The 24,256-nt window shown below is 55.5% G+C and overlaps 2 protein-coding genes across 2 annotated transcripts; both read left to right on the top strand.

Annotated features, from left to right (window-relative positions):
- The first annotated feature begins 183 nt into the window (after positions 1-183).
- SLC25A34 (solute carrier family 25 member 34) lies at positions 184-5,995 on the top strand. Its single transcript, XM_003413148.3, has 5 exons — positions 184-751; positions 1,350-1,415; positions 1,520-1,672; positions 2,062-2,196; positions 2,954-5,995. Exons 1-5 carry the CDS (start codon positions 332-334, stop codon positions 3,134-3,136), a joined length of 957 nt encoding a protein of 318 aa, XP_003413196.2. The 5' UTR covers positions 184-331; the 3' UTR covers positions 3,137-5,995.
- An 853-nt stretch (positions 5,996-6,848) lies between these two features.
- On the top strand, positions 6,849-10,925 carry TMEM82 (transmembrane protein 82). Its single transcript, XM_064281334.1, has 6 exons — positions 6,849-7,208; positions 7,358-7,430; positions 7,611-7,788; positions 8,659-9,076; positions 10,296-10,483; positions 10,836-10,925. The coding sequence occupies exons 1-6, from the start codon at positions 7,121-7,123 to the stop codon at positions 10,923-10,925; spliced, it is 1,035 nt and encodes a 344-aa protein (XP_064137404.1). The 5' UTR covers positions 6,849-7,120.
- Positions 10,926-24,256: the final 13,331 nt, after the last annotated feature.

Raw genomic sequence — 24,256 nt, forward strand, 5'->3', positions numbered from 1 at the left:
GCTTCTCCCCACCCCCACTGTCCCTCCAGTCCCTGGTGACCTTTTCCCCAGATCCCAGGCCCCAGGCCCCGCCCCGACCGCGAAGTGTGGGGTCAGGAGCCTCCGGGATTGGTCAGAGCCAGCGGGGGCGTGTCCCGGGCTCCGGCCGCCCCGGGCCCGCAGAGCCGAGCAGGTGGACTGCCGAGGTAGAGGCCGGCCGGCAGGCAGCTGCGGGCCTGTCTCATCGGGACACTTGCCCTACAGAAATGGCCCCGGCCCCACTTGATCCTCGGCCCGGCGGCCCCGCGGGGCTGCAGGCAGCCTAGGAGACGCCACCCCAGGCCCGGAGCCCATGCCCCTGACCCGGGCACAGCCGGCCCCTGGCCCGGAGGCCATGGAGACGGTGCCCCCAGCTGTGGACCTGGTGCTGGGGGCCTCGGCCTGTTGCCTGGCCTGTGTCTTCACCAACCCTCTGGAGGTGGTGAAGACGCGGCTGCAGCTGCAGGGGGAGCTGCGGGCCCGGGGCACCTATCCGCGACTGTACCGTGGTTTTCTGGCCTCCGTGACCGCGGTGGTCCGCGCCGATGGGCTGTGGGGCCTGCAGAAGGGGTTGGCTGCCGGCCTCCTCTACCAGGGCCTCATGAACGGTGTCCGTTTCTACTGCTACAGCCTGACATGCCAGGCTGGCCTGGCCCAGCAGCCGGGTGGCACTGTGCTCGCGGGCGCCGTGGCGGGGGCCCTGGGAGCCTTCGTGGGGAGCCCTGCTTACCTGGTGAGTGTCCTGTCTCATCCACCACCACCCTGTGACGCGGGTTCCTTGGGGCCCCTGCATCCTCCAGGGGCTGGCCCCAGTGGACCTGAGCTGGGTGGGGCTGGCTGGGTGTGGCTGCTCTCCCGAACACTCCACCCCAGTCCTGGAATCTGCTCCTTGGCCCAGAGCTCCTTGCCCTGAGGCTCACTCCCCCAGGGTTCCTGTCCCACTGGCCCTGAGCCAAAGGAGGGGGCTGAAGTTCACAGGAGGTGTGATGGCACTGTTACCTTGTGCAAGTTAAGAGCAAAAGTGTCCACTGAGCAAGGGCTTCCCACATCCCAGGCTGCGTGCTGGACAGGCGTCTAATGTCATCTTCAGAACACTCTTCCAGGCCAAGGAAACTTAAACACAGAAGTTAGGTGACTTGCCCAGTCACACTGAGATGTACACCCAGGCTGATTCCAGACCTTCACCTTTAACTCTATTCCATCTGTCCCCTGAGCTCAGGTGTGAGACCATCACATGCTGGGTTTTGGGGGCCCTGGCGGGGATGCCCTCAACACAGACAGCTCTCCCAGGCCTCCGTCCCCAAGTCCCTCTGTCTTCACCACTCTCACAGGTCAAGACGCAGCTGCAGGCCCAGACAGTGGCCGCCATGGCTGTGGGGCACCAGCACCATCACCAGGTGAGACCCACCGCTCCCCAGAGCCCCCTAGGCTGGGCTGGGTGGGCCGATCAGCCTCCCAGGTTGGACAGGGCTGTCCAGTGACCCATGCCCTCTCCCCACAGAGCATCCTGGGTGCCCTGGAGACTATCTGGCGGCAGCAGGGCCTGGCAGGACTGTGGCGGGGTGTGGGTGGGGCTGTGCCCCGTGTCACGGTGGGCTCAGCTGCCCAGCTGGCCACCTTCGCCTCTGCCAAGGCCTGGGTGCAGGAGCAACAGGTGAGGGGCTGGGGACACCTGTGCCAACCCACACAGACACACAGGATTGGGGGGGAACTGTTTGCTTTCTCCACAACTGTTTGTACCCTCATCCCAGACATCCCTAGCTGGCCCCCCAAACAGAGAATTTGAAGGGGTGATGACAGACGTCCTGCCTCTGTCCTTGAGGTCATGACCCTGGCCCTTGGGCCCAGCAGGAGTGGGGGTCAGCAGTGAACCCTGAAGCTGTGAAGGAGCTCGGAGTGGTGGAGTGGGGATGGGGAATGGCTGGAGGGCCCTGTCTGCCCCCGTTGCCCCAGCTCTTCTGACCCCTATCTCCTGGGAGTGGGGAGGCGATCACGTGGTTGGAGGGTGGCTGCAGGGATCAGCAGCTCATGCCATCCCCACAGTGGCTCCCGGAGGACAGCTGGCTAGTGGCCCTGGCTGGGGGCATGATCAGCAGCATCGCTGTGGCCGCAGTCATGACACCCTTTGATGTGGTCAGCACGAGGCTGTACAATCAGCCCGTGGACAGAACTGGCAGGGTGAGCTGGGGATGGGGGGTGGGGAGGAGGTGGGGAGCTGGAGAGCGCGCGCGCACACACACACACACACACACACACACACACTACATACAGATCACTTCAGCTTGTTTGTGGAGCACCTATGTCCCATGCCAATGCTAATAGCTCTCACATCCAGATCTTATTCCATTCTTGTAACAATTCCCATTTTCCTGATGAGCAAACTGAAACTCGGAGAGATTGAGTGTCTTGGCTGAGGTCACCCAGCTGGTAGGTGGAGAAGCCAGAATGGGAATCCAGGCCTGACTCCGCAGCCTTCCATTGGTAGTGACAGCCTCACGGCCCAGACACACACGGGGCCCTGTCATACAATGGTGCATGCAGGCTTGTGCCCAATACAAAGGTGCCTGCCACAGGGCAAGCTGGGGGTGAGCCTGCCAGTGTGCTGCTAGCCACACCGAGCCCCTGGCGTGGGACTGAGGCTGCCTGCAGGAAGGGCCCCTTTTCTAGTTTTGCAGCCCAGAAGGTCACCTCTTTATGTAACCCGCCCACCGAGCGTGGGAAGCCACCCCTTTCCTAGTTTTGCAGCCCAGAAGGTCAGCTCTTTATGTAATCCACCCACCGAGCGTGGGGAGCCACATTTTTCTGACTGGCACAAAGACACTGTACATGCAAGCCCTGTACTCACAGACACAGTTGGTGTGCCAGCCGGGGACCTCACAGCCCTTGCAGGGATCTCACAGACTTTGTAGTGACGCCCACCTGTGTCCTTCCCCAGGGCCAGCTGTACGGGGGCCTTGCCGACTGCCTGGTGAAGATCTGGCGGCAGGAGGGCCCCCTGGCGCTCTACAAGGGTCTGGGCCCCGCCTACCTGCGCCTGGGCCCCCACACCATCCTCAGCATGCTCTTCTGGGATGAGCTCCGGAAACTGGCCGGGCGGGCCCAGCAGCAGGGTGCCTAGGCGTTCCCCACCGCTGCCCTGGCACTGCCACAGCTGGGTACTCACCTAGAGCCACAGCCCACCAGGGCAGGGCCACAGGCCAGGGAGAGAGTGGACAGCTGTGGTCCCAGCCTAACAGCCCAGGCAGGGCCACAGCAACTGCCCTGAATCACCGCCCGCCCTGATCTCCAGAAAGTTCTCTTCCCTCTGTGTACAGGGTTAACTCATCCCAGAGCCTTACTCGTTGCTACAAGAACTGGAGCCCTCACCTGGAGCTGAGTGTCTGAGCTGCCTTAACTTGTCTAATCTCCCAGTATGAAGAAAACCAAGCCAAACCAGTTGCCATCGAGCCAACACAGGCTCTCGGTGACCCCATGTGTGTCAGCGTAGAACCGTGCTGCACAGAGTTTTCAGTGGCTGATTTTTCAGAAGCAGATTGACAAGCCTTTCTTCTGAGGCACCTCTGGGTGGGCTTGAACCTCCAATCTTTTAGTTAGTGACTGAGCACATTAACCGTTTGAATCACTCAGAGACTTCCAAACAGTATGGAAACCTGTTGCCATTGAGTTAATTCCCACTCCTAGCCACCCTAGAGGACAGAATGGAACGGCCCCATCAGGGTTACAGGGCTGTCATCTTTATGGACGCAGACTGCCATGTCTTTCTCCCACTGCCACTGCACCACCAGGGGTCCTTAACGAGTGTGTTGCTTTTCACCCCAAACAGTATGAAACAGGTAAAATCCTCTTTAACCAATGAGGAAACTGAGGCTCAGAGAAGTTAAGTGGCTTTGACCAAAGCCACGCAGCTTTGAAACGGCAGAGACAGAACTGGAACTCAACTCTGACCCCCAGCCTATACCCTTGAGAGAAGCACCGCCATGCCAGAACCACGGGGGACTAGGGTGTCCCTTAGGGATCAGCGTACACATGAGGAGACCCTGGGGTGCACCATGAGGCCAGGGCCTCTCACCTGAGGTTTTTATTGACAGCCTCCCAGGTGCCCAGCTCTGGGTGGGCACTTGCACATATTCTCTAGACAATTCTGAAAGGGAGCTCTTGTGATGCTCATTGTTCAGATGATGAGACTGAGGCCCAAAGAAGGGAAGTGGCTTACCCAAAGTGGGTAGATTAGCTCCATATCCTCATCCTGGGCCCCTTCCCTGAACTCCAGCAACACTCCCACCAAGGATGTCTTCTTAAGGCCTTGCAAAGACCTTTGTGTTACAGAAGTAAGCACTGAGTCTCTGGAACGGGTAGGACAGGGCCAGGGTCAAGCAGCCTGAACCACCTTCCATGCCATACCCTCCATACCATACCCTGTCTGCTGAGAGCTGCTCCCCAGCCACACCTCCTCCCCACCCCAGCCCTCTCACCGCACACGCCAAATCAATAAAGTCTTCTATTTTGTTTACTTCGATGACTCCCCTCCGCTGGCAGCCCCAGCATCCCCCATCCCTGAATCTCCTCCCTCTGCTTTCTGTCTGGTAAAGGATTCCAGGGGGCCCAGCCCCACCCCATCTGACCCAGGTGAGGTCTGCCACCTAGTGGACACAGGGAGGTACGTCATAGGTGGGCAGCCCCAAGGCCTGAGAGAGCGGAGGGTGCAGAGGTGGACTTGAGCTGGACCTGCTGTAAGAGGATCCCTCTCAGACCCCTGGATGAAAGGGTAGACCACACCCCAGGCATCAGAAGGATAGACTGACCTCAGGCTGTGGAGGCATTGATCCTCCCAAACCTGGAGCTGACAGAGTAGAGCTGGACCTCGAGCTGCTGGGGATTAGAACCCCAGACCTCAGGCTGTGGGAGACAGACACCCAGACCTCAGCCTTTGAGAGATAGACACTCCGACCTCAGGTTTGGGGCATAGACCCCACCAGACGTCAGGCTGTGGGGAACAGACCCCCAGACCTCAGCTGTGAAGGATAGACTCACTAGACCGCAAGCTGTGCAGGGATAGACCCCAAGGCCTCAGGCTGAATACGGATAGACCCCCAGGCCTCAGATTGTGCGGGGATAGACCCCAAGACCTCAGGCTGAGTGGGGACAGACCCCAGACCTCAGGCTGTGCAGAGTTAGACCCCCAGACCTCAGGCTTTGGAGGATAGACCCCCCCAGACCTCGGGCTGTGGGGGGATAGACCCCCAGACCTCAGGCTGTGTGGGCATAGGCCCCCAGACCTCAGGCTGTGGGAGGATAGACCCACAGACCTCAGGCTGTATGGGGATAGATCCCCAGACTTCAGGCTGTGTGGGGATAGACACCCAGACCTCAGGCTGTGGAGGGATAGACCTCCAGACCTCAGGCTGTGGGGGGATAGACACCCAGACCTCAGGCTGTGGGGAGGATAGACACCCAGAACTCAGGCTTTCAGGGAACAGACCACCAGACCTCAGGCCGTGGGGGGATAGGCCTACAGGCCTCAGGCTTTGGGGGGATAGACCCCCAGTCCTCAGGCAGTTTGAGGATAAACCCCTCCCAGACCTCAGGCTTTTGCGGGGATAGACCCCCAGTCCTCAGGCTGTTTGAGGATAAACCCCTCCCAGACCTCAGTCTTTTGGGGGGGATAGACTCCAGACCTCATACTGTGTTGAGATAGATCCCTAGACCTCAGACTGTGTGAGAATAGACCCCCAGACCTCAGGCTGTGGAAACATAGACACCTAGACCTCAGGCTGTGGGGGGAGAGACCCTCAGACCTCAGATCTTGGAGGGACAGCACCCCCAGACCTCAGGCTATGTGGGGATAGACCCCCAGACTTTAGACTGTGGGAGGACAAACCCCCAGACCTCAGGCTTTTGGAGGATAGACCCCTCCCACCCAGACCTCAGGCTGCATGGAGATAGATGCCCAGACCTCAGGCTTTGGGGGGGATAGACTCCCCAGACCTCAAACTGCCAGGCCTCAGGTTGTGTGATGATAGACCCTCCCAGAACTCAGGCTTTGTGGGGGGATAGACCCCCAGACCTCAGACTGTATAGTGATAGATCCCCAGACCTCAGACTGTGTGAGAATAGACCCCTCCGACCTCAGGCTGTGGAGACATAGACACCTAGACCTTAGGCTTTGGGGGAGATAAGACCCCCAGACCTCAGACTATGTAGTGATAGATCCCCAAACCTCAGACTGTGTGAGAATAGAACCCCCCACCCCGACCTCAGACTGTGGAAACATAGACACCTAGACCTCAGGCTGTGGAGACATAGACACCTAGACCTCAGGCTGTGGGGGGATAGACCCCCAGACCTCAGGCTGTGCAGAGACAGACCCCCAGGGCTCAGACTGTGTGATAGACCCCCAGGCCGCAGGCTGTGGGAGGATAGACCCCCAGACCTCAGGCTGTGTGGGGGTAGACCCCCAGGCCTCAGGCTGTGGGAGGATAGGCCCCCAGACCTCAGGCTGTGTGGGGGTAGACCCCCAGACATCAGGCTATGCAGGGATAGTCCCCAGACCTCAGGCTGTGAAAGGATAGACACCCAGACCTCAGGTTTTCAGGGATAGACACCGAGACCTCAGGCTAGACAACAGATCCTGACCTCCGGTTTGGGTGGATAGACCTCCTTTTCCAGACCTTAGACTGAGAGAGCAGATCCCATACTTTAGGCTAAGAGAGAGCAGAAAGCAGATGTAAGAGGAGGCCTGGGCCTTCTGGAAGGTACTGTGCAGCTCAGGCCCTAGGGGAGGGTGAGAAAAGTAGGCACCAGATTTTCATAGAACCAGAGAAAGCCCTCTTCACACACTGCCCAAATGGGCAGCACCTGGGCAGGAACTGGCTCCCAATACCCCTTGTCCCTGGAGCCGGGGCCTTGCCTTCCTGCGGCCCTGTCCTGGAAGGGTTAAGGCCCCTGGCTCGCCTCCCTTCCCCTCCCCTGGGGGTGTCCTCCTGATGGGCCTTTGACCCCTCCAGCACCTTCCTTCCCCTCACTGACTGACACCTTTGCCCAGTGACGTTGGTCTGTCCCAGCACAGGCCTGGCCAGAGGTGGGGGTTGGATCCCAGGCTGCCATGTTCTCCCTGCTGGCCCTCCCCTCCTGGCTCCCTGGCCTCCCCTCCCCTGAGTGGGGCTCCAGCTTCCTGGACTCCCTTCTGCAAGGTGAGCACCTCCTCCCAGCCCCGCCTCAGCCCTGCCCCCTCCTGGCATCTGCTCTGGGCGGTGCAAGTGGGCTCCCACCACCCTGGCTGTCCCCCTCCCTAGCCCCCACCCACTACACCCACCCTCCTGCCTCCCTCCCACCCCCTCAGGCCTCATCGGGGCCTGCGGAGTCTCCATCCTGAGCAGCCTCCTGAAGGTTTATTTCTTCGTGGGCTGTGCCAAGTGAGTGCGCACCTCTCTGTCCCCCTGGGCTCTGCTTTTTGGTTCTGGCCTCTGAGGGGAGGATTGGGGGGAGGAGACCACCTCCCCCCATTCAGGGAGTGTGGTGGGGGCACTGGGCCTCCCTCCAGGACCCATGGCTGGTGGTTCTGCACCTCTGCCCACTCACTCTGCTCCCCATAGGGACCCTGAGCGGTGGCAGCCTGAAAAGGAGCGGCTGCTGGCCCAGTGGGCCTCGCTGGAGATGGTGCACCTGACGGGGCTGGCCTTGATCCTGACCGTTGTGGGGGCCCGGGTAGCCGCCCTGGTGGTGCTTGAGTTCTCCCTCCGGGCCATCTCCACCCTGCTGTCTCTGGGCAAGGTGAGATCCACCCACGGGGAGGTGGCAGAGGAGCCACTCCTGGGCTCTGGGCCTCAGTTTTCATCCTGGAACGTGGGAGGCTGGGTCCAATAGGAGGGTCCCCAGTCTTTTCACCACCCCCTTTTCTGTAAGATTGTGAATAGAGGCTGCAGATGGGCTACTTGGTTATCAATTATCAAAGCAAAGTCTCCACTCTGAGTAGATACACCCCTAGTCCCAAGAAAGTAATAGTGACAGCCACTGTGTATCAAGAATTCCCAGATGCCAGGCACTGCTAAATACGAAGAGCCCTGGTGGCACAGTGGTTAAGCACTCAGCTCCTAACCAAAAGGTCAGCAGTTCGAACCTACCGGCCGCTCCAAGATTATAGCCTTGGAAACCCTATGGGGCAGTTCTGCTGTGTCCTACAGGATGGCTATGATTGGAATCAACTCAACCGTGATCGGTTTGGTTTAGAATTTTGGGGTACTAAATACTCTGCGTGCATCACCTCAATTTAATCCTCGCAACCACAGGGGTAAGGGTTTGCTGTGATCCCATTTCACAGATGGGAAAACTAAGGCCAGGGAAAGCAGCTAAGTGGCTTGTCTGTGGTCAACAACCAGCAGGGGGCAGAGTCAGGCTTGACCAAGTCTTGATGAACCACCGCCCTTCAGCAAACAAATGTCTCCCAAACAACAGGACTGAAATTAAGAGCCCAGAGAAATGTCCCCATAGGTCCCAACAGTCTTTGGGAATGACACCCAAGGTCCACTCAACCTGGAGTAGAGCATCTGTAACCTGACAGCCCCCTTGGTCCCACGGTGGCGTGGCGAGGGATGGCCTGAGCACCCATCACTGTGGCCCCTCATCTGTCTCCTCCCTACTCAGGGCTCACAGGGCACCGAGAGGCTGCAGCTCTACCTGCTGTGCCAGTACTCGCTTGGCTGTGGTCTGACCTGTGGCCTGAGCTTCCTGCAGGAGGGCGCCCCTCACCGCACACTGAACCTGCTGCTGGCCCTCGGCCTGGCTGCACTGCTTGGCTCAGGGGCCCGGCGCCTGCGCCGCCATGTCTACCGCCTCTACGAGCTGCACAGCAGCCGGCATTACTGTGGGGTGTGCCTGGGCCTGCTGGCTGGCGCACAGGACATCCCTGAGCTGCTGGGCCGGGCTCTGGCCCTGGCCTTTGCTGTGGGCAACCTGGCAGCTGTGGCCCTCATCAACCGGGACTTCCTGACCACCTCTGAGGCCGTGCGCTTCTGGACGCCGCTCACCATCTGCTATACACTGCTGGTCATCTACATGCAGGGTGAGGACATGGGCAGGGCCAGAGCAGCGTTCACGTGCGGTGAGGGTAACAGTCAGACCCCACGCTGCCATCCCAGAGCACCTGATCCAGTGGCAGAGGCAACACGGGGGTAGCTCAGAGAAGGGTGCACTGTGCGGTGGGAGCCCTAAGGAGATGGCCTTTGAACTGGGCTTTGAAGTGTAAGTAGGAGTTTCCTAAGAAAGGAAGGGAGGGGAAGGGCATTTGGGGCAGAGGGAACTGCATATGCCCAAGCCCAGAGGTGAGAGACAGCGTGGTGGCATCAAACGACTGAAGAGAGTTGAGTGTGGCTTTCATGCCAAGAGCCAGCGGAGGGGGTGAGGCTGGCCAAGTGAGTAGGGACCTAACTGCAGAGCCCTCGTCAGCCAGGCTGGGCAGCGTGATGAAAACCATTGGAGGATGTTAAGCAGGGAGTGATGGGGTCAGGTCTGGGCTCCAGGAAGAGCCCCCCTGGCTGCACGGTGGGAATGGGCTGGAAGTGGCAGGACGGCAGGACCAGGACGAGGAAGAGCTGTCCAGGCAGAGGCAGCCACAAGTGCAAAGGCGCTGAAGTGGGAGGGAGCTTGGTGTGCTCAATGAACAGAAGAAAGCCAGGACGGCTGGGGGGTTGTGAGCAAGGGGGAGCAGGTCAGAGATGAGGTGAGGTTGGAACAGGGGCTCAGGTCATTGTGGGCAAGACCACCTAAGGCAAGCTGAGGAGCCTGGAGTTTCCTCCAGTTGCCCGTGGAAGCCCTGGGAGGCTTACAAGCAGAGGAACGATCCCATCTAGTTGTTTTTGGAAGGTCATTTGGCTGCTGAGCAGACAAGGGAGTGTAGGGTCAAGAACAGAAGCAGGGAGCCTACTGAGGGGGCTGCCTAGGACAATCTGGGGAAGAGGGGAAGATAGCCTGGACTAGGGTGGGGCAGTGGGAGTAGCGAGGTGTGCTGGGGGGATGCTATTCTGCAAAAAGAATTGCTGGGCGTACTGAGAAATCAGACCTGGGCATGCAGGAAAGGACGCCCCTGCACTCTGTGCCCAGTAGGTGCTCAGACGGTGGGGCTGGGGCAGGGATGAAGCAGGAGGGCTGCAAGGGGAGGGTAGGCAAGTGGGTGGGACATGGGGAGGTCCAGGGCCTCAGCCACCTGGACCTCAGAGTGGAGCCCCAGGATGTGGCAGATGCGGTGGCCAGGTGATGACAGTACCTTCCACCCACGCCCCCAGAGGAGCAGCGGCAGCACCCCAGCGTGCAAAGGCAGGCGCAGACGGTGCTGGTGCGCATGGGTGGCCTCTTTGTGCTGCTGCTGACCGTGGGCCGCTGGCTGGACCTCCTGGGCATCCTCTTCTCTCTGCTGGGCGAGCTCTGGTGCCTGGCAGGCGCCCGCACCCTGCTCCACCTTAGTCAGATACAGGTGGGCACCCGCCCCTTGCATCCCCAGACTCTGGAGCCCTTCTCCAAATAGGGCCCACATTCAAGGGGAGCTAGGGTGACCTCTGCTGGGGTGGGGGGCAGAGGGAGTGAACCTTTGACCTCTCTGTGTCCAGGCCTGGGTTGTCCTCTTTGTGGGTCACTAGGATTTGGGAGGCTGAGCAGTAACCCCCACCCCACCTGCAGCCCACCCCATGCTGCGCTCCACAGACCCTGCCAGAAGCCCTGGAATGGGAGGAAGGTCCTGGATAATTGGAGGGCTGAGGCCTCCCCTGGGGAGGTGGGTGGGGGGAATGGGTGGTATCCTCCATCCTTTTCTCCCTACCTTCTTTCAGGATTTTCCATCCCAGAGTCCTTCTGTGTCAGTGCCAAGTAGGCCCCTGCCATCGGCAGCTGCCCAGCCACGGCGCACGGCCGCCTCCTGACCAGCCTCAAGGAGGACTTGGAGTCTGAGGCTCGAGCAGACTGACCAATGAGGACTTGGCCCTGGGATGCTGCCTGGAGGCAGAAGGGCAGGGCTGGCCCCCACCTGGAGCTCAGGGTGGGCACTTAGGGCCCCACAGGGGGCAGAGAGTCTTTGGGTCTGGGGACCCTCCGAGGGTGGGGACATTTGGAGGCTGCTTGGGTTGATCCCTTTTTCTCAGGGTGGGCAGTGCCTACAGCCTCCTCAGACCTGCATTCCTGGTTCAGGGGAGTGGGGAGAACTGCCTCCTCAGAATGGCTTCCCCCTTTAGTGGCCTCCTCACTCTCTCCACAAACAATAAAGATGATGATTTTCTCAACTGTGCCTTAGAACTACAAACACACAGAGAGGGTAAGAGCCTTTTCTGAGGCTACACAGCTCTCCAGTCTGGGGCAGGCTTCTGGATAGCACCTCAGGGCTGACCTGGACTGAGTCCCTCGGGGGACAGGACTCCTTGCAGACAGAGAAAAGGAGTTCAGGGTTGGGGGGAGGGGAGCAGCAGCCCAGGCAGGGGTTAATATTGAGGTGGCTGAGGAGGTGATGAGGATGGGGTGGGCTGGTGCGTGGACACATGGCGTAGCACCCACCTGCAGTCTTGGGTAGAGGTGCCCATGTCCTGCCCCATCCGAGGCTGGGAAACAGCTGGAGAGAGCTCAGTGCTGACAAGGCCTCTTACCCCCTGCAGGGCCCAGCCTGGGGAGCCCACAGAGGGTATGGAAAAGGCCGGCCTTCAGGGTTGGGTACCTGTGCCTACCCGCTGTGTGGCCTTGGACAAGTGACTGCACTTCTCTGAGCCTGTCATAAGAGCAGCTACCATGTGATGGGTGCTTACCATGTGCTGGGCACTGCACTGAGCACTTCTTGTGTGTGTGTGTGTGTGTGTGTGGTAAATGTGTAACAAAACATTTGTCATGCCAACCTTCTTCACATGGACAATTTAGTGACATTGTATTCATCAAGTTGTGCAGCTATCACCGTTATCCATTTCCAGATTTTTCCAGCACACTTAAGAGAAGCTCAGTGTCTCCTAAGAAATGATTCCTTCTTTCCCCCTCCCCCTCACCTGCCCCTGGTAACCACCAATAACTTTAGGTCTGTATATACTTGCCTAGTGTAGGTATTTCGTGTACATGGAATCATACAATATTTGTCCCTTTGTGACTGACTCATTTCACTCCAGATGATGTTTTCAAAGTTTGTCCATGTTGTAACATGCATCAGAAATTCATTTCTCTTTATGACTGAGTAATAGTCCGTATTGTATTTATCCATTCCTCTCTTGATGGACATTTACTTTGTTTCCACCTTTTGTCTATTGTGAATAGTGTTGCAGTGAACACTGGTGTACGTGCATCTGTTTGTGTTCCTCCTTTCAGATCTTTTATACCTATATACTTAGAAGTAGAATTGCTGGATTTTGTGGTATAAGGTTGCTATGAGTTGGAATCGACTCAATGGCAACGGAGTTGGTTTGGCTTTTGGATGGTGATTCTATGTGTAACTTTTTGGGAAACCACCAGACAATTCTCAACAGCAGCTGTACCATTTGACAATCCCACCAGCAATGGATGAGGGTTCCTATTTCTTCACATCCTTGTCAACACCTCTTGCTTTGTTTTTTAACCATTGTGCTGAAAGCTTTTTGAAATCTCATTTCATTTTGATAACAGCACCAAGAGGCAGGTACTGTGATTATCCCTCTTTACAGATTCAGAAACTGAGTCTCAGAGAGGCTAAGGAACTTGCTTAAGGACACACAGCTAGTAAGTGGCAAAACCAGGATTTGAATCCAGACAGCCTGACTTTAGAGCTCAAGTGCTTTGTACACCCCCTGCTGCCCCCTTCTTGTTGAGGATTAGGGTCCAGGGACACTAATAGGTGGGTGTGAAGAATGTGGCCAGTCTGCTTCTGGCGGGCTCTGGAATGTGGTTCTGCCTCCCTTTGTCCAGGGCAGCCCTAGGCTCCACCACAGTGATGGTCTCTGGGCCCAGGCACACAGCCTGCAGGGAGTTCTGGTCCCACAGAGACTGAAGGCCCCCGCTCAGGGCCCTTTTCCAGGAGAACCCCCAGAAGGCAAAGGAGACTCCCAACCAATGGGCCTCCATGGGGCTGTGAGGGTCACGGTTGTCTGGAAGGCACCAGGGAGAGGGGATTGTGGAGGGGGGACTTTGAAGGTTCCAGGCCCTGAGGGGCTCTGCCTCTCAGCAAAGTCCGCCCCAGTCACTCAAAGGCTGGCCTGGGAGTTTATTACCTGCTGGACCCATGGCTGGGGCCATGTGGCTTCTGCATATCCTCCCAGGAATAGCCACCCCTCTGTCAGCTCGAGCCCAACCTCTAACCTTTGCTCCTGGCCCTGCCACTAGGATGGGCCTCCAGCCCCAAGGTGTAGTAGCTGAGGTTGGGAAATGCCTGTAGCTGCCACCTTCCCCAATACAGGACCCAGGCTGTCCTCTACTCCCACCCTGACCCCCACCCCCAGTGTGTGCATTCCCTGTGGGCAGGAAGCTTGTCTCAGTCCAGGAGGAAATGGCTCAGTTAGGTAGGCACAGGGCCAACCTTTTACCAGACCCAGATTGGGTGACAGGTTCCAACTAGGGCCTGATGTTTTTGCTGGAAGGTGCCCAGGCTGCTGGGACCCTTCGGGGACAGGGCTGGGAGAGGCCTGAACTCAGCAGTCCCTTCCTTTTTATGGGCACAGGGACCATTTGGAATCGGATTCTTTCCTTATCTATTAAATTATTTTTGTAAAAAGTCTGACATGAGTACAAAAATTAGATCATTCTAAGTGAAACATTTACCAAAATCTTCACACCAAAAAAAGAAAAATAGGCAGGAGGTCTGGAGGGCGTAGGAAAATCCGGATTGTATTAACTGGGGCGGGGACATGAAGCTGGGACATATTCTCCCACAGAGGCCATGAGAGCTCAAATCCTGGGCCCTGACACCCTAGGACCAAGGTCCTGGGGTAGGAGCAATGTCGTTCCAAAGAGATGGGGGAATAGAGCCCGAAGTCCCGGCTTAGAGGGGGTGGTAACCCCTGGGGCAGCTGGAATGGGGATGAACTGGCACCTCCCTTCCTGGCCCCCCCACTTCTGGCTATGTTTTTGAGTTGTGGCCAGTCCCTCTGGGCATCCTGCATTCCTTCAACTATTCGTTTAGTCTACAAATACTTACTGAATATCTTTGAGGGGCGGAACACTGTGCAAGGCAACGGCGATGGTGAGATGAGCAAAATGGACAACACTGCCCTCTGGTGGAGGTCCCATTGTGTGACGGAGACAGACAACCGCATGCGACAATCAAGTGTCGACTTCTGCTGCAAGGAAAAATAAAGATGGAAAATGACAGGGTAGGGTGGCTAGGGAGGGTGTGTTTGTTATAACAAATTGTTGTTGTTGTTAGTTCCCTTCAAGTCTTACGGCAACCTTATGTATAACAGAATGAAATGGTGCCTAGTCCTGCACCTTCTTCAAGATCGTTGTTAGTTTGAGCCCATTGTTGTGGCTGCTGTGCCAATCCATCTCACTGAGGGTTTCCCTCGTTTTCACTGACCCTTGACTTTACCAAACACGATGTCTTTTTCTGGCATTTGGTCTTTCCTGCTAACATGTTCAAAGTAAGCAGGATGAGGTCTCACCATCCTCGCTTGTAAAGGATAAAACCATGGATAATCCAAATAACAAATTGTCCCCAAACTTGGCAGCTTAAGTCCACAGACATTGATTATCTCGCAGTTTCTGAGGCTCAGGAATCCAGGTGCAGCATGTCTGGGTCGTCTGGCTCAGGGTCTCACACAGGTTGCCATCAAGGTGTTGGCTGAGGCTGTGATGTCACCATCAAGACTCAACCAAGGGGGGAACCACTTCCAAGTTCACTCATGTGGTTGTTGGTGGGATTCAGTTTCTCATGGGCTGTTGGACTGAGGGTCTCAGTTCCTCTCTGGCTGTTGGCCGGGGGCCTCCCACAGTTCCTTGCCACATGGGCCTCCCCATAGGGTGACTCACAACATGGTAGCTAGTTTCCCTCAGAGCAGGGAAAAAGAGAAGACGGAAGTCACAGTCTTTTTGTAACCCAATATTGAAAGTGACACCCCACTGTTTTTGCTATGTTCTGATGGTTAGAAGCAAGTCACAAGGTCCAGCCCACTCTCATGAGGAAGAGCCTACATGAGGGCATGAATGCCAGGTGATTAGGACCACCGGGCGCCATCTTGGAGGCTGCCTTCCACAGAGGGCTGCTGTGAAGTGGGGACATTTGAACAGAGACCTAAAGGGAGTAAGGAGCCTGCCAAGCAAGAAGTGAGGGAAACTTATATGAAATATCTATAGTAGGCAAGTGTATAGAAATCAAAGTTTATTAGTGGTTACCAGGGGTAGGCTGAAGGGAGGGGAGAAGGGAGACTCCTTGTTTAGGGGACATGGAGCTTCTGTTAAGAGCGATGGAAACTTTCGGGAATGGATAGTAGCGATGGTTGAACACCGCGATGAATGTAATTAATGTCACTAAATTGTACACGTAAAAAATGTTAAAATGGCAAATGTTTTGTTACGTATATATTGACCACACACAAAGGCTTTCAAAAAAAAAAAAAAAAAACCGCTGAGGGAAGAACATCCCTGGCCAAGAGAATACCACGTGCCAAGGCCTTGAGGTGGGAACAAGCTTGGAATATTTGGGCAACAGCAGAAGATTTAGTGTGGCTGGAGCATCACAGGGGAGGCAGAGTGGCTGGAGATGAGGTCACGGAGGTAGCAGGGATGGGGACCACTGAGGGCCACGGCCAAGGGTTGGGATTTTGTGGCCCTGCAATGGGAAGCCAGTGGAGGGTTTTGCACAAGGAAGTGACATAACTTGACTTCATTTTTAAAGAATTCCTCTTCTTGTTGTTTTTAGAATAGCCTGTTTAGAAACAGGTAAACCAGCTCAAAAGCATTTGAAATAATTCAGGGGAGAGAGGATGGGGACTTGGACCAGGGTGGTAGCAGGGAAGGTGGCAAGAAGTGGACTCAGGACCACTTTCCCTCTCTTTTATTTTTTTATTATTATTATTTTTTATAGTGCTACTATGTTATTATTATTAGTGCTACTAATAGGACGACTGCAGCAGCATCTTTTTTTTTTTATTACCCATTAACCCACTTCCATCGAGTCAACTCTGACTCATAGCTCCTCTGAATAGGACAGAGGAGAACTGCCCCATAGGGTTTCCAAGGAGTGGCTGGTGGACTCGAACTGCCGACCTTCTGGTTAGCAGCCATAGCTTGCTGTTAAACAATTAATACACATATTGTTTTATGACATTGGTTGCCAACCCCATGACATGTCAACACGCTCCCCTTCTCGACCTTGGGTTCCCTATTCTCCCTCATTTGACATTTCACCAATCTTCACACGTACAGTACGGTGATGCTGTGTTTGTCATGTTGTGCAACCATCACCATTATCCGTTCCCAAATTATACTGTTACCATGAACAAGAGCTCAGTGTCTCCCAAGCACTGGATCCTTCTTTCTCCCTCCCTTGCACCCCTCTCCCCCTTCCCCTGTAACAACTCATCAGTGTAGGATTCTGGACCTCTTTTGAAGACAGAGTTAATAGGATTTCCTGATCAGTTAGGTGGAGGTTTGAGGGAGAGAGGAGTCCCTGGGTGGCACAAATGGTTAACAGGCTTACCTGCTGATCAAAAGATTGGAGGTTCAAGTCCACCTGGGGGTGCCTGGAAAGAAAGGCCTGGCAATCTACTCCTGAAATATCAGCCATTGAAAACCCAATGGAGCACAGCTCTACTGACACACATGGGGTCACCACGAATCAGAGTTGACTCAATGGCAACTAGTTTAATTGTGTTCGAAGAGGTTTAACAGAAAATGTTCTAGCATGATGTAAAAACCGAAGCAGTGTGACTTTTTAGGAGAGAAAGATAGGACTCCTGGATGGCTAATAGGTTTTGGCTTGAACGACTGGGTGAATGAAATGGGGGACCTCCTGACAGTGGTGGCCAGGGCTGGAGGGTAAGGTCCAGGTGCTGTGAGAAGAGTGACGTGGTCTGGGGTCTCAGGGGGCCTTGCTGAAGGAGGGCTGTTGAGGTGGAGACCTGAAGGATGGGGGGAGCTCCCAGCCTGGTGTTGAGGCTCCTGAGTGGCCATTTAGAGGGATCGAGGGAGGGTTAGCGTGGCTGGAGCAGAGGGGGCATGCGATACAATGGCAGGAACACACAGGGCCACAGTGAGGGCTTTGGTGTTCACCCAGAGAGCAGCAGGGAGCCCCGGTAGGGCTGTGAGCGGGAGGGGAGTCTGAGATGATCAGACACTGCTCCAGAAGGACAGCTCGGAGCACTGCGTGGCTGTTGGACTGCATGGAGCAACGGCAGGGGTGAATCCAATTTTAAGGACCCCCTTTAGGAAAAAGAATATAAAATTCGTATGAAAGGGAAAATTTATTTAGAATGAGAGAAGAAAAAAGGAAAGCACAACAAATTACTGGAACCTTGGAGATTTGGGTCATGCTTTCACACCTCTCTGGGCAATCTGCCATGAACATTTAATGGAAATTCTTCCTGAGTGTAATTCGGCTTCCCTCCCCACCTAGAACACTCTGTGGTTCCCAGCAACTCCCAGCCCTCACAGGGGCCCTTGCAAGTGAGAGACCTGTGCATAGCCTACATTAGCTTCACAGTAAGCCCACCCTCAGGTGAGAGAGGTAAGGAGGCCAGCTGGGGGCCCAGGGAAAGCCTGGGCCATATTACACTTTAGTAAGGAGGGGTCTCAGGATTGGGGTGCTGCCACAGACACTGCCATGGGTGAGGTGGGATAGATGCCGACGGGAATGGAGGCTCCCAGTGGGAGTGAGGAGCTTAAGGAGCGGGATGGGATCTGTGAGGCAAGGGGCTCCCCCTTGGCCCCTGAAGGCTTGTGGCAGGCTCAGGGACTCTCCAACATGGCTGAGGCCAGGATTTCCCCGTCTGTCCACAGAGGAGGCTCTTACCAGCAAGCCAGGGTCGAGGAGCCTGCTGAGTCTCAGGCCCCCTCTGTGGCCTACACCACTTCCCAGCCCTCACTCTGGAGCCTGTGCAGACTGATGGGAGGAATGGCCTGGTGGGGGAACTGTGGGCCCTGCCAGAGCCACTCAGGCCCCTGACCTGGGAGAGTTTAAGGCCGAGGTGATGTTCCCACAGCCAGGTCTTGGGACACTGGGCCCCGTCCGGGCAGGAAGGCACAGGGTTGGGACCTGAGGGTGGGGGGCTCTGACCCCCTTGGCCAGTTCAACAAAGGGGCCTGAATTAGACTGTTTGGGTTTGAATGAATCTGCCACTTACTAATGGTGTGAGCTAGGGTAAGTTACTTTCTGTGCCTCAGTTCCCTATCTTTTGCAAGGATTGTACAATATGATAGATGTAGGGCACTTAGCTCAGAGTCTGACTGCGACTTCTCAGCCAAGCCTTTCTGATCTAAAGGGTCAACAGCCACATTACAGTAAGGGGAAGTGGTGGTGGGGAGGAGGGAAAGAGGCACTGATCCCTGGCGGCAGACGCAAGAATGGATCTTCAGGGAGGAGGGCATGAAGGGCATTGAAGCCAGGCCCTCCTGTCTCTTGTCCCCCACCTCCCTGACTTTGTTCACCAGACTGCTCCCTGAGTAGAGAAAGATGAGCATATTTGCATTTCATTTGCAGAGTTGCTAATATGCCAATTCTTTATTAAGGAATTATAACCCCGTGCTAAGAATTTCTCTTGAATTATCTCATTCAGGACAACCAGGTAAGGAGTTGATTATTGTTTTCTCTCTCTCCCCAGGAGAAAACCCAAGGCTCAGAGAAATTAAGTGACTTGCTCAAGATCACGCAGCTAATAAGTGAAGGAGCCAAGATCCAAACTCAAGTGGGTCCGACTCCAAAACCCAAGCTCTGAGCCACTCACTATCCTATACTAACCCAACCCACCCTATACTACTACTTACTGGTACTTACACATTTGTGTATACAACTACTCAAGGCCCTACGCGGTGCAATCAGTTTGTGCGCGATGACCTAAAGGTTGGTGGTTCAAACCCACCAAGCAGGCTGCGGAAGAAAAGCCCGACAATCTGCTTCTGTAAAGATCACAGCCCAGAAAGCCCGATGGAACAGTTCTACACTGTAACAAATGGGGTTGCCATGGGTCAGATGGACTCAAAGGCAGCAGGTTTTTTTTTTTTTTGTAGACCCTATACTCATTTATTTTGTAGGAATTACTGAATCGCTACTATGTGCCAAACACTCTGCTAGATGCAGGGAGCGATAAGACAGCCCCTGCTACTACTCTGGTGAGGAAAGCATATTGGTGCCCAGCAGTAATGGGATGTATCCACAGGATATACAGGGCCCCTAAACCTACCCAGAGAAATCAAGGAAGGCTTCTCAAAAGTGGCAACAAGGATACAGAGTTTGCCAGGGCGGGGAGGCGATCCGGACTCATGAAGTCTCGCCAGTATTTATGATGACTTTTGCAAGCAACAGAAACACAACATTAACTGTTTGAGGAAAAAGCAAGGAAAAAAAGGAATGCATTGACTCATATAATTAAAAAATCCAGAGGTAGGATTTCAGGCATGGCTGGATCCAGTGGCTTAAATGATGAAATTAGTTACCTCTCTTTCTCTGTCTCTTTGCTCTATTGTCTTCTGTGTTGGTTCAAATGGTGGTAAGATGGTGGTGCCAAGTTTGCATCCTACCAGCTAACAGCTGGAAAAGCTTGGCTGGAAAAATATGGCCTCTTTCCAAATAGTTGCAGCACAGAACCAGGACTGAGATTGGGTCTGGTGCTCATCTCAAAACCAACAGCCACCATGATTGGTCAGGCCTGGGTCATATATGCATCCCTAGAACCAGGAGGTGCAGCAACCCCAGGCATTGAGAGTTGAGGGGGTAGGGCTCCCCAAACAGAAATTTGGTGCTGTTACCAAAAGCAAGGGAGGGGGTGATGGTGAGCTGGCAGGAACCATGGACGCCCCTTAGATTCTCCAGCGGGACCAAGTTTCTTCCTCACCTTCAGCACTTTGCCCACCTCACTGTAATGTTCCGAAACCTCTATCCTCTATGTGGTGGGAAAAAGGAAGGAGTTCATTTCTGAACACCTACTAAGCACTAGGCATTTTTATCCACATTTATCCCATCAAGTCCTTATAACAAAGCCACAAAGGAGGTACTGCTACCCACAGGTTGCAAGAGGAAGCTGAGGCTCAAAGAGAAGTGACTTGCCCAAGGTAACAGGCCAGCAGAGTGGAACCCCTCACAGACACTGATGTTACTCATATCTGTGACTGTCCCCCACCCCTGCGCCTGTGCGATGACCTCTCACTTCTCTGTACTGCTGCACCCCTGCCAGCCCCTACCATGAGACCTGACACACACTAGGTACTTGGGAAATAGGTGTTCAACTGACCTGACTCCAAGCAGGCAGACTGGAGGATGAACGAAGGACGGGGGGGAGCCCCTGGGAGGGGAGGCCCGGGGTCTTCGGAGGCTGTTTGCCAAGGGTGGACACCCCACTCTGCAGTGTAACCTCATGCAGCTGCGCAGCCGGCACCCCCAGGCTGGCGCAGGGTAGCTCTGCTCTGACCTGGCCAGAGGGGATCCTGCCAAGGGGAGGGGCAGCTAGGCAGATGCTTCCCTCCAGGTCCCTCACGGGGGCTGCAGCTCAGGGAGCCTGGGAGAAAAATTGCATGACCACAGGCTAGCGGACACCTTCACCCGGATCTCCCCAGGCTAGTCTTGATTCTTGGAGAGGAGAGTGCGGACTGTGTGAGCAGAGAGCTCTGGAAACCAGGAGAGAGTGATGCGAGAATAACAACTGCTTCAATTTGTGGGCACTAACTATAGGCCAGGCCCCGGGTGGGCCCCTTCAGTGCCTTTGTCCCTAACAGTCCTGCAGATGGAATCTTCATGTCCCCATCCGAGGGCATCCAGTCCAGCTCCCCTACTTTACAGGTGAAGAAACAGAGCCTTGGAGGGGGAGTCTTGTCCAAGGTCACACAGCCAGCACCAGAGAGCTGGGCATTAAGCCTAAGTCTGACCCCAAAGCCCAGATTTTCCCCATTGCTCCTTTTCCCTGGAACGTTTGCCTCTGTTCTTCTCATCCACCCCCGTCTGTCAGTTTATTGTATTGTCGTGGTGCCTTGCATGTTGCTGTGATGCCAAAAGCTATGCTACCAGTATTTCGAATCCCAGGAGGGTCATCCATGGAGGACAGATTTTAGTGGCACTTCCGGTCTAAGAAAGAGTAGGAAGAAAGGCCTGGCAATGAGCCTATGAATTACAACAGAATATTGCCTGAAAAAAAAAAAAAATTTTTTTATAGCACTGGAATAAGGTTAGAAGGAACTCAAAATACACGGTGGCTATAACAGTGGACTCGAGCAATCATGAGGGTGGCACAGGACTGGGCAATATTTTGTTCTGTTGTACATAGGGTTGCCATGAGTCGAAGCCAACTTGATGGCAACTAACAACATTCCTCTCATGCCTGGCTCTTCCTCATCTCAGCTTAAACGTCATCTCCTCAGAGAGGCCTTCCCTGAGCAGCCCCTCACCCCTTATTCTGTCTCAGCCTCTTCTGTTCCTTCATAGCACGTTTTACTCTTGGTAGTTAGTGGTATTAACTTGCTTTGCATGTCCGTCTCCTCCACCCCCTGCAAGTATGGTGAGGACAGAACTTGACCCCCACTGGCTCCTCAACTTGTGTCCAGCACATAATAGGTACCTGACCAATGTTTGTTGAGTCAGCACCAACCACCCTCTGTGGGCAAGCGGTGCCCTCCTCCCCAGCAGTCTTGGGGAGAAGAAAATCCCACTGCCCTCGATCTTGTCCCCAAACCTCTCCCCTACCCCGTTCCTGCCACCTGGGGTCTCACCTGCCACAACCCTAATAGAGGACTGGCCCCCCTGGCCCACCAGGCCATCTGAGGGAGAAGAAAGCTGGTCTGAGCCTGGCAGGGAGGGAGGCAGGGAGCAGGACTCTGAGCTGGCAGACAAAGGGCGTGTGTTCTCGCCCAGCCCACTTCCTGGGTTTCCATTGCAGGAAGCTTGGCACCTGCTGATCAGTGACACCAACACCCAACACCCGAGCTGGTGCAGGAGACCCTTGGCAGGACGCTCCTCTCTACCCAGGAGCAGCAGGGGAGGTGGGATAGGCAGCCGGGGGCAGGACAGCAGGAGAGTGGTGGCGTCTGGGCCCCTGCAGCACCCTGAGACCCTCTCAAGCCAAGCTCAGTCTGGATGTTGGGAGGCCTGCATTCTAGACTGTGTGACCTTGGATAAGGCCCCCAGAAAACCAACCTTTCTGTGCCTCCGTGTCCCCACCTGGGGTAGAGTGAGGTAGCTCAGGGGATACTGTCGGGGTGAAAGATGGCAGCTCCATTTTTATCTGTTTGAAATAAGTTTTCTGGGTCAAATCACTGGAAAAGGGGGTTCTATGGCCAAAAGTGTCTGAAAACCCCTGGATGGTGCCCTTCCCCCTGAAGGCCTTTTCAGCTCTGGCACTGAGTGGCTCCCTCCTTTCTCCTGTGGAGGGCATACGAAGCTCACTCCAAAGAGTGCTGCTAAGTGGGCGCACAGTTGCCACTCTAAGGGACTGAGCCCAAGCAGCCTGAAGTCCGTGTCTCACTCTGCGGGTAGAACTCTAGTCCCGTCTCCAAGCCTCTGTAAAGGGTGGCAGTCCTGCCCAGCCCTAGGGCTAGCACAGCAGTGATACCCACTGGTCTGAGGTTGAATCCTGCTCCGCCACTAGCCCTTCGTGTGGCCTTGAGTCTCTCAGGGCCTCAGTGTCCTCATTTGTGACTCAGGACTGATCAGTTCTCCCGCACAAGGCTCTCATGGGGATTCAGGGTAAAAGAGGCCCTGTAGGTGACCCACCAGCACAGAAGAAGCCCTATACATGACAGCTACTATTACTGCTGTTTGGAAACCCTGGGTGGCCTAAACAGTTAAGCCCTTAACAACCAGTCCAAAGGCTGGCAGTTCGAACCCACTCAGAGGCGCCTCAGGAGACATGCCCCACAATCTGCTTCCGAAAGGTCACACAGCCTTGAAAACTCTATGTAGCAGTTCTACTCTGAACACAAGGGGTCGCCATGAGTAGAAATCGAGTCTGTGGCAAGTAGCAACAATTACTGCTGTTGTTGTTATTGGGCAGCGGCTGTGAAGATCAAATGAAAAAAGGAGATGAGAAGGGGAACAACGGAGGGGGTCACAAGCAGTGGGTGAGGGATCTAGGAAGGTAAAGGAAGAGAGCATGGGATAGGGTGTCTAGGTACCCGTCTTAGCCCCCAGGAGTGAGTCCCTCAGAGCAGCCCCAGAGCTATCCTGGGGGTGCTGACTGTCCCTGCAGAGCCCGCAGGGGAAAGCCAGCCCTGCCTGGCCTCCCCACAGATGGCTTCAGCCACTGTGGCTTTAATCAAAGGAACAATCTGTTTGCCTCTGAATCAGACCCAGATTCCTTTTCCCAGCAATGTTCCTGAGGCCTCTGGGGACCCAGGCGGCCCATCCCAGCTCCATCTCTGGCCCCTCCCCTCTCCATGTCTTATCTACTCCAGCCTGGAGGGGGACAAATTCAGGGGGCAGGAGGGAGGACATCAGTGACAGGGCCAGGCGTGGCAAACCAGGTGACCTGATTGCCAGCTGGGCCCTGTCTCCCAGGCCCGCGGCGCTGGGTGAGGCGTCCCTCCTGGAGAGGCCTGTCCCTCAGGCCACTGGGGCCCACATGTAAAAGGCTTAAGGGGCACAGGACAGCAAACCAAGGTGACTTGCTCCACTGGGTGACTTGCTCCACTGGGGATCTCAGAGACCCCCCCGCAGCCCCCCGCAACACCCCTGAAAAAGCCCAAAGCCCAACATACATCACTCCTTGCTGTCTATATCACCTTTTACCCTCAGGCCTACCTGGAGAGGCAGGCTGTTATCTCCATTTTACAGATGAGGAAACTGAGGCTCAGGGAGGTAGAGTGACTGCCAGCGTCACACCGTTAGTGGGAAGCCATACAACCCAGATCCTGCTGACCCTCCTGACCCTGGGAAACCCCAGCCCAAACCAGGGATATAAGCACCCACCTCCATCTGACAGAACAGGTCGGGCCGCGATCCAGGTGACCTGGGGGAGGGGAGAGTGGAGTAACAACCCCTCAGGGTCCACAAAGGACTTGGGGGGTTGGCCACAGGGAAGGTCTCCTGCCCCCCAGGCCTGGGCCGAGGGGGAAGGGAGGAGTGGTGAAGGGAACAAAGGGAGGGGGAGGGGGAGGGGGAGGGGGCGGTGCGGGCGCGGCC

This window comes from Loxodonta africana, chromosome 3 (assembly GCF_030014295.1).
Source record: "Loxodonta africana isolate mLoxAfr1 chromosome 3, mLoxAfr1.hap2, whole genome shotgun sequence".
NCBI classification, from domain to species: Eukaryota; Metazoa; Chordata; class Mammalia; order Proboscidea; family Elephantidae; genus Loxodonta; species Loxodonta africana.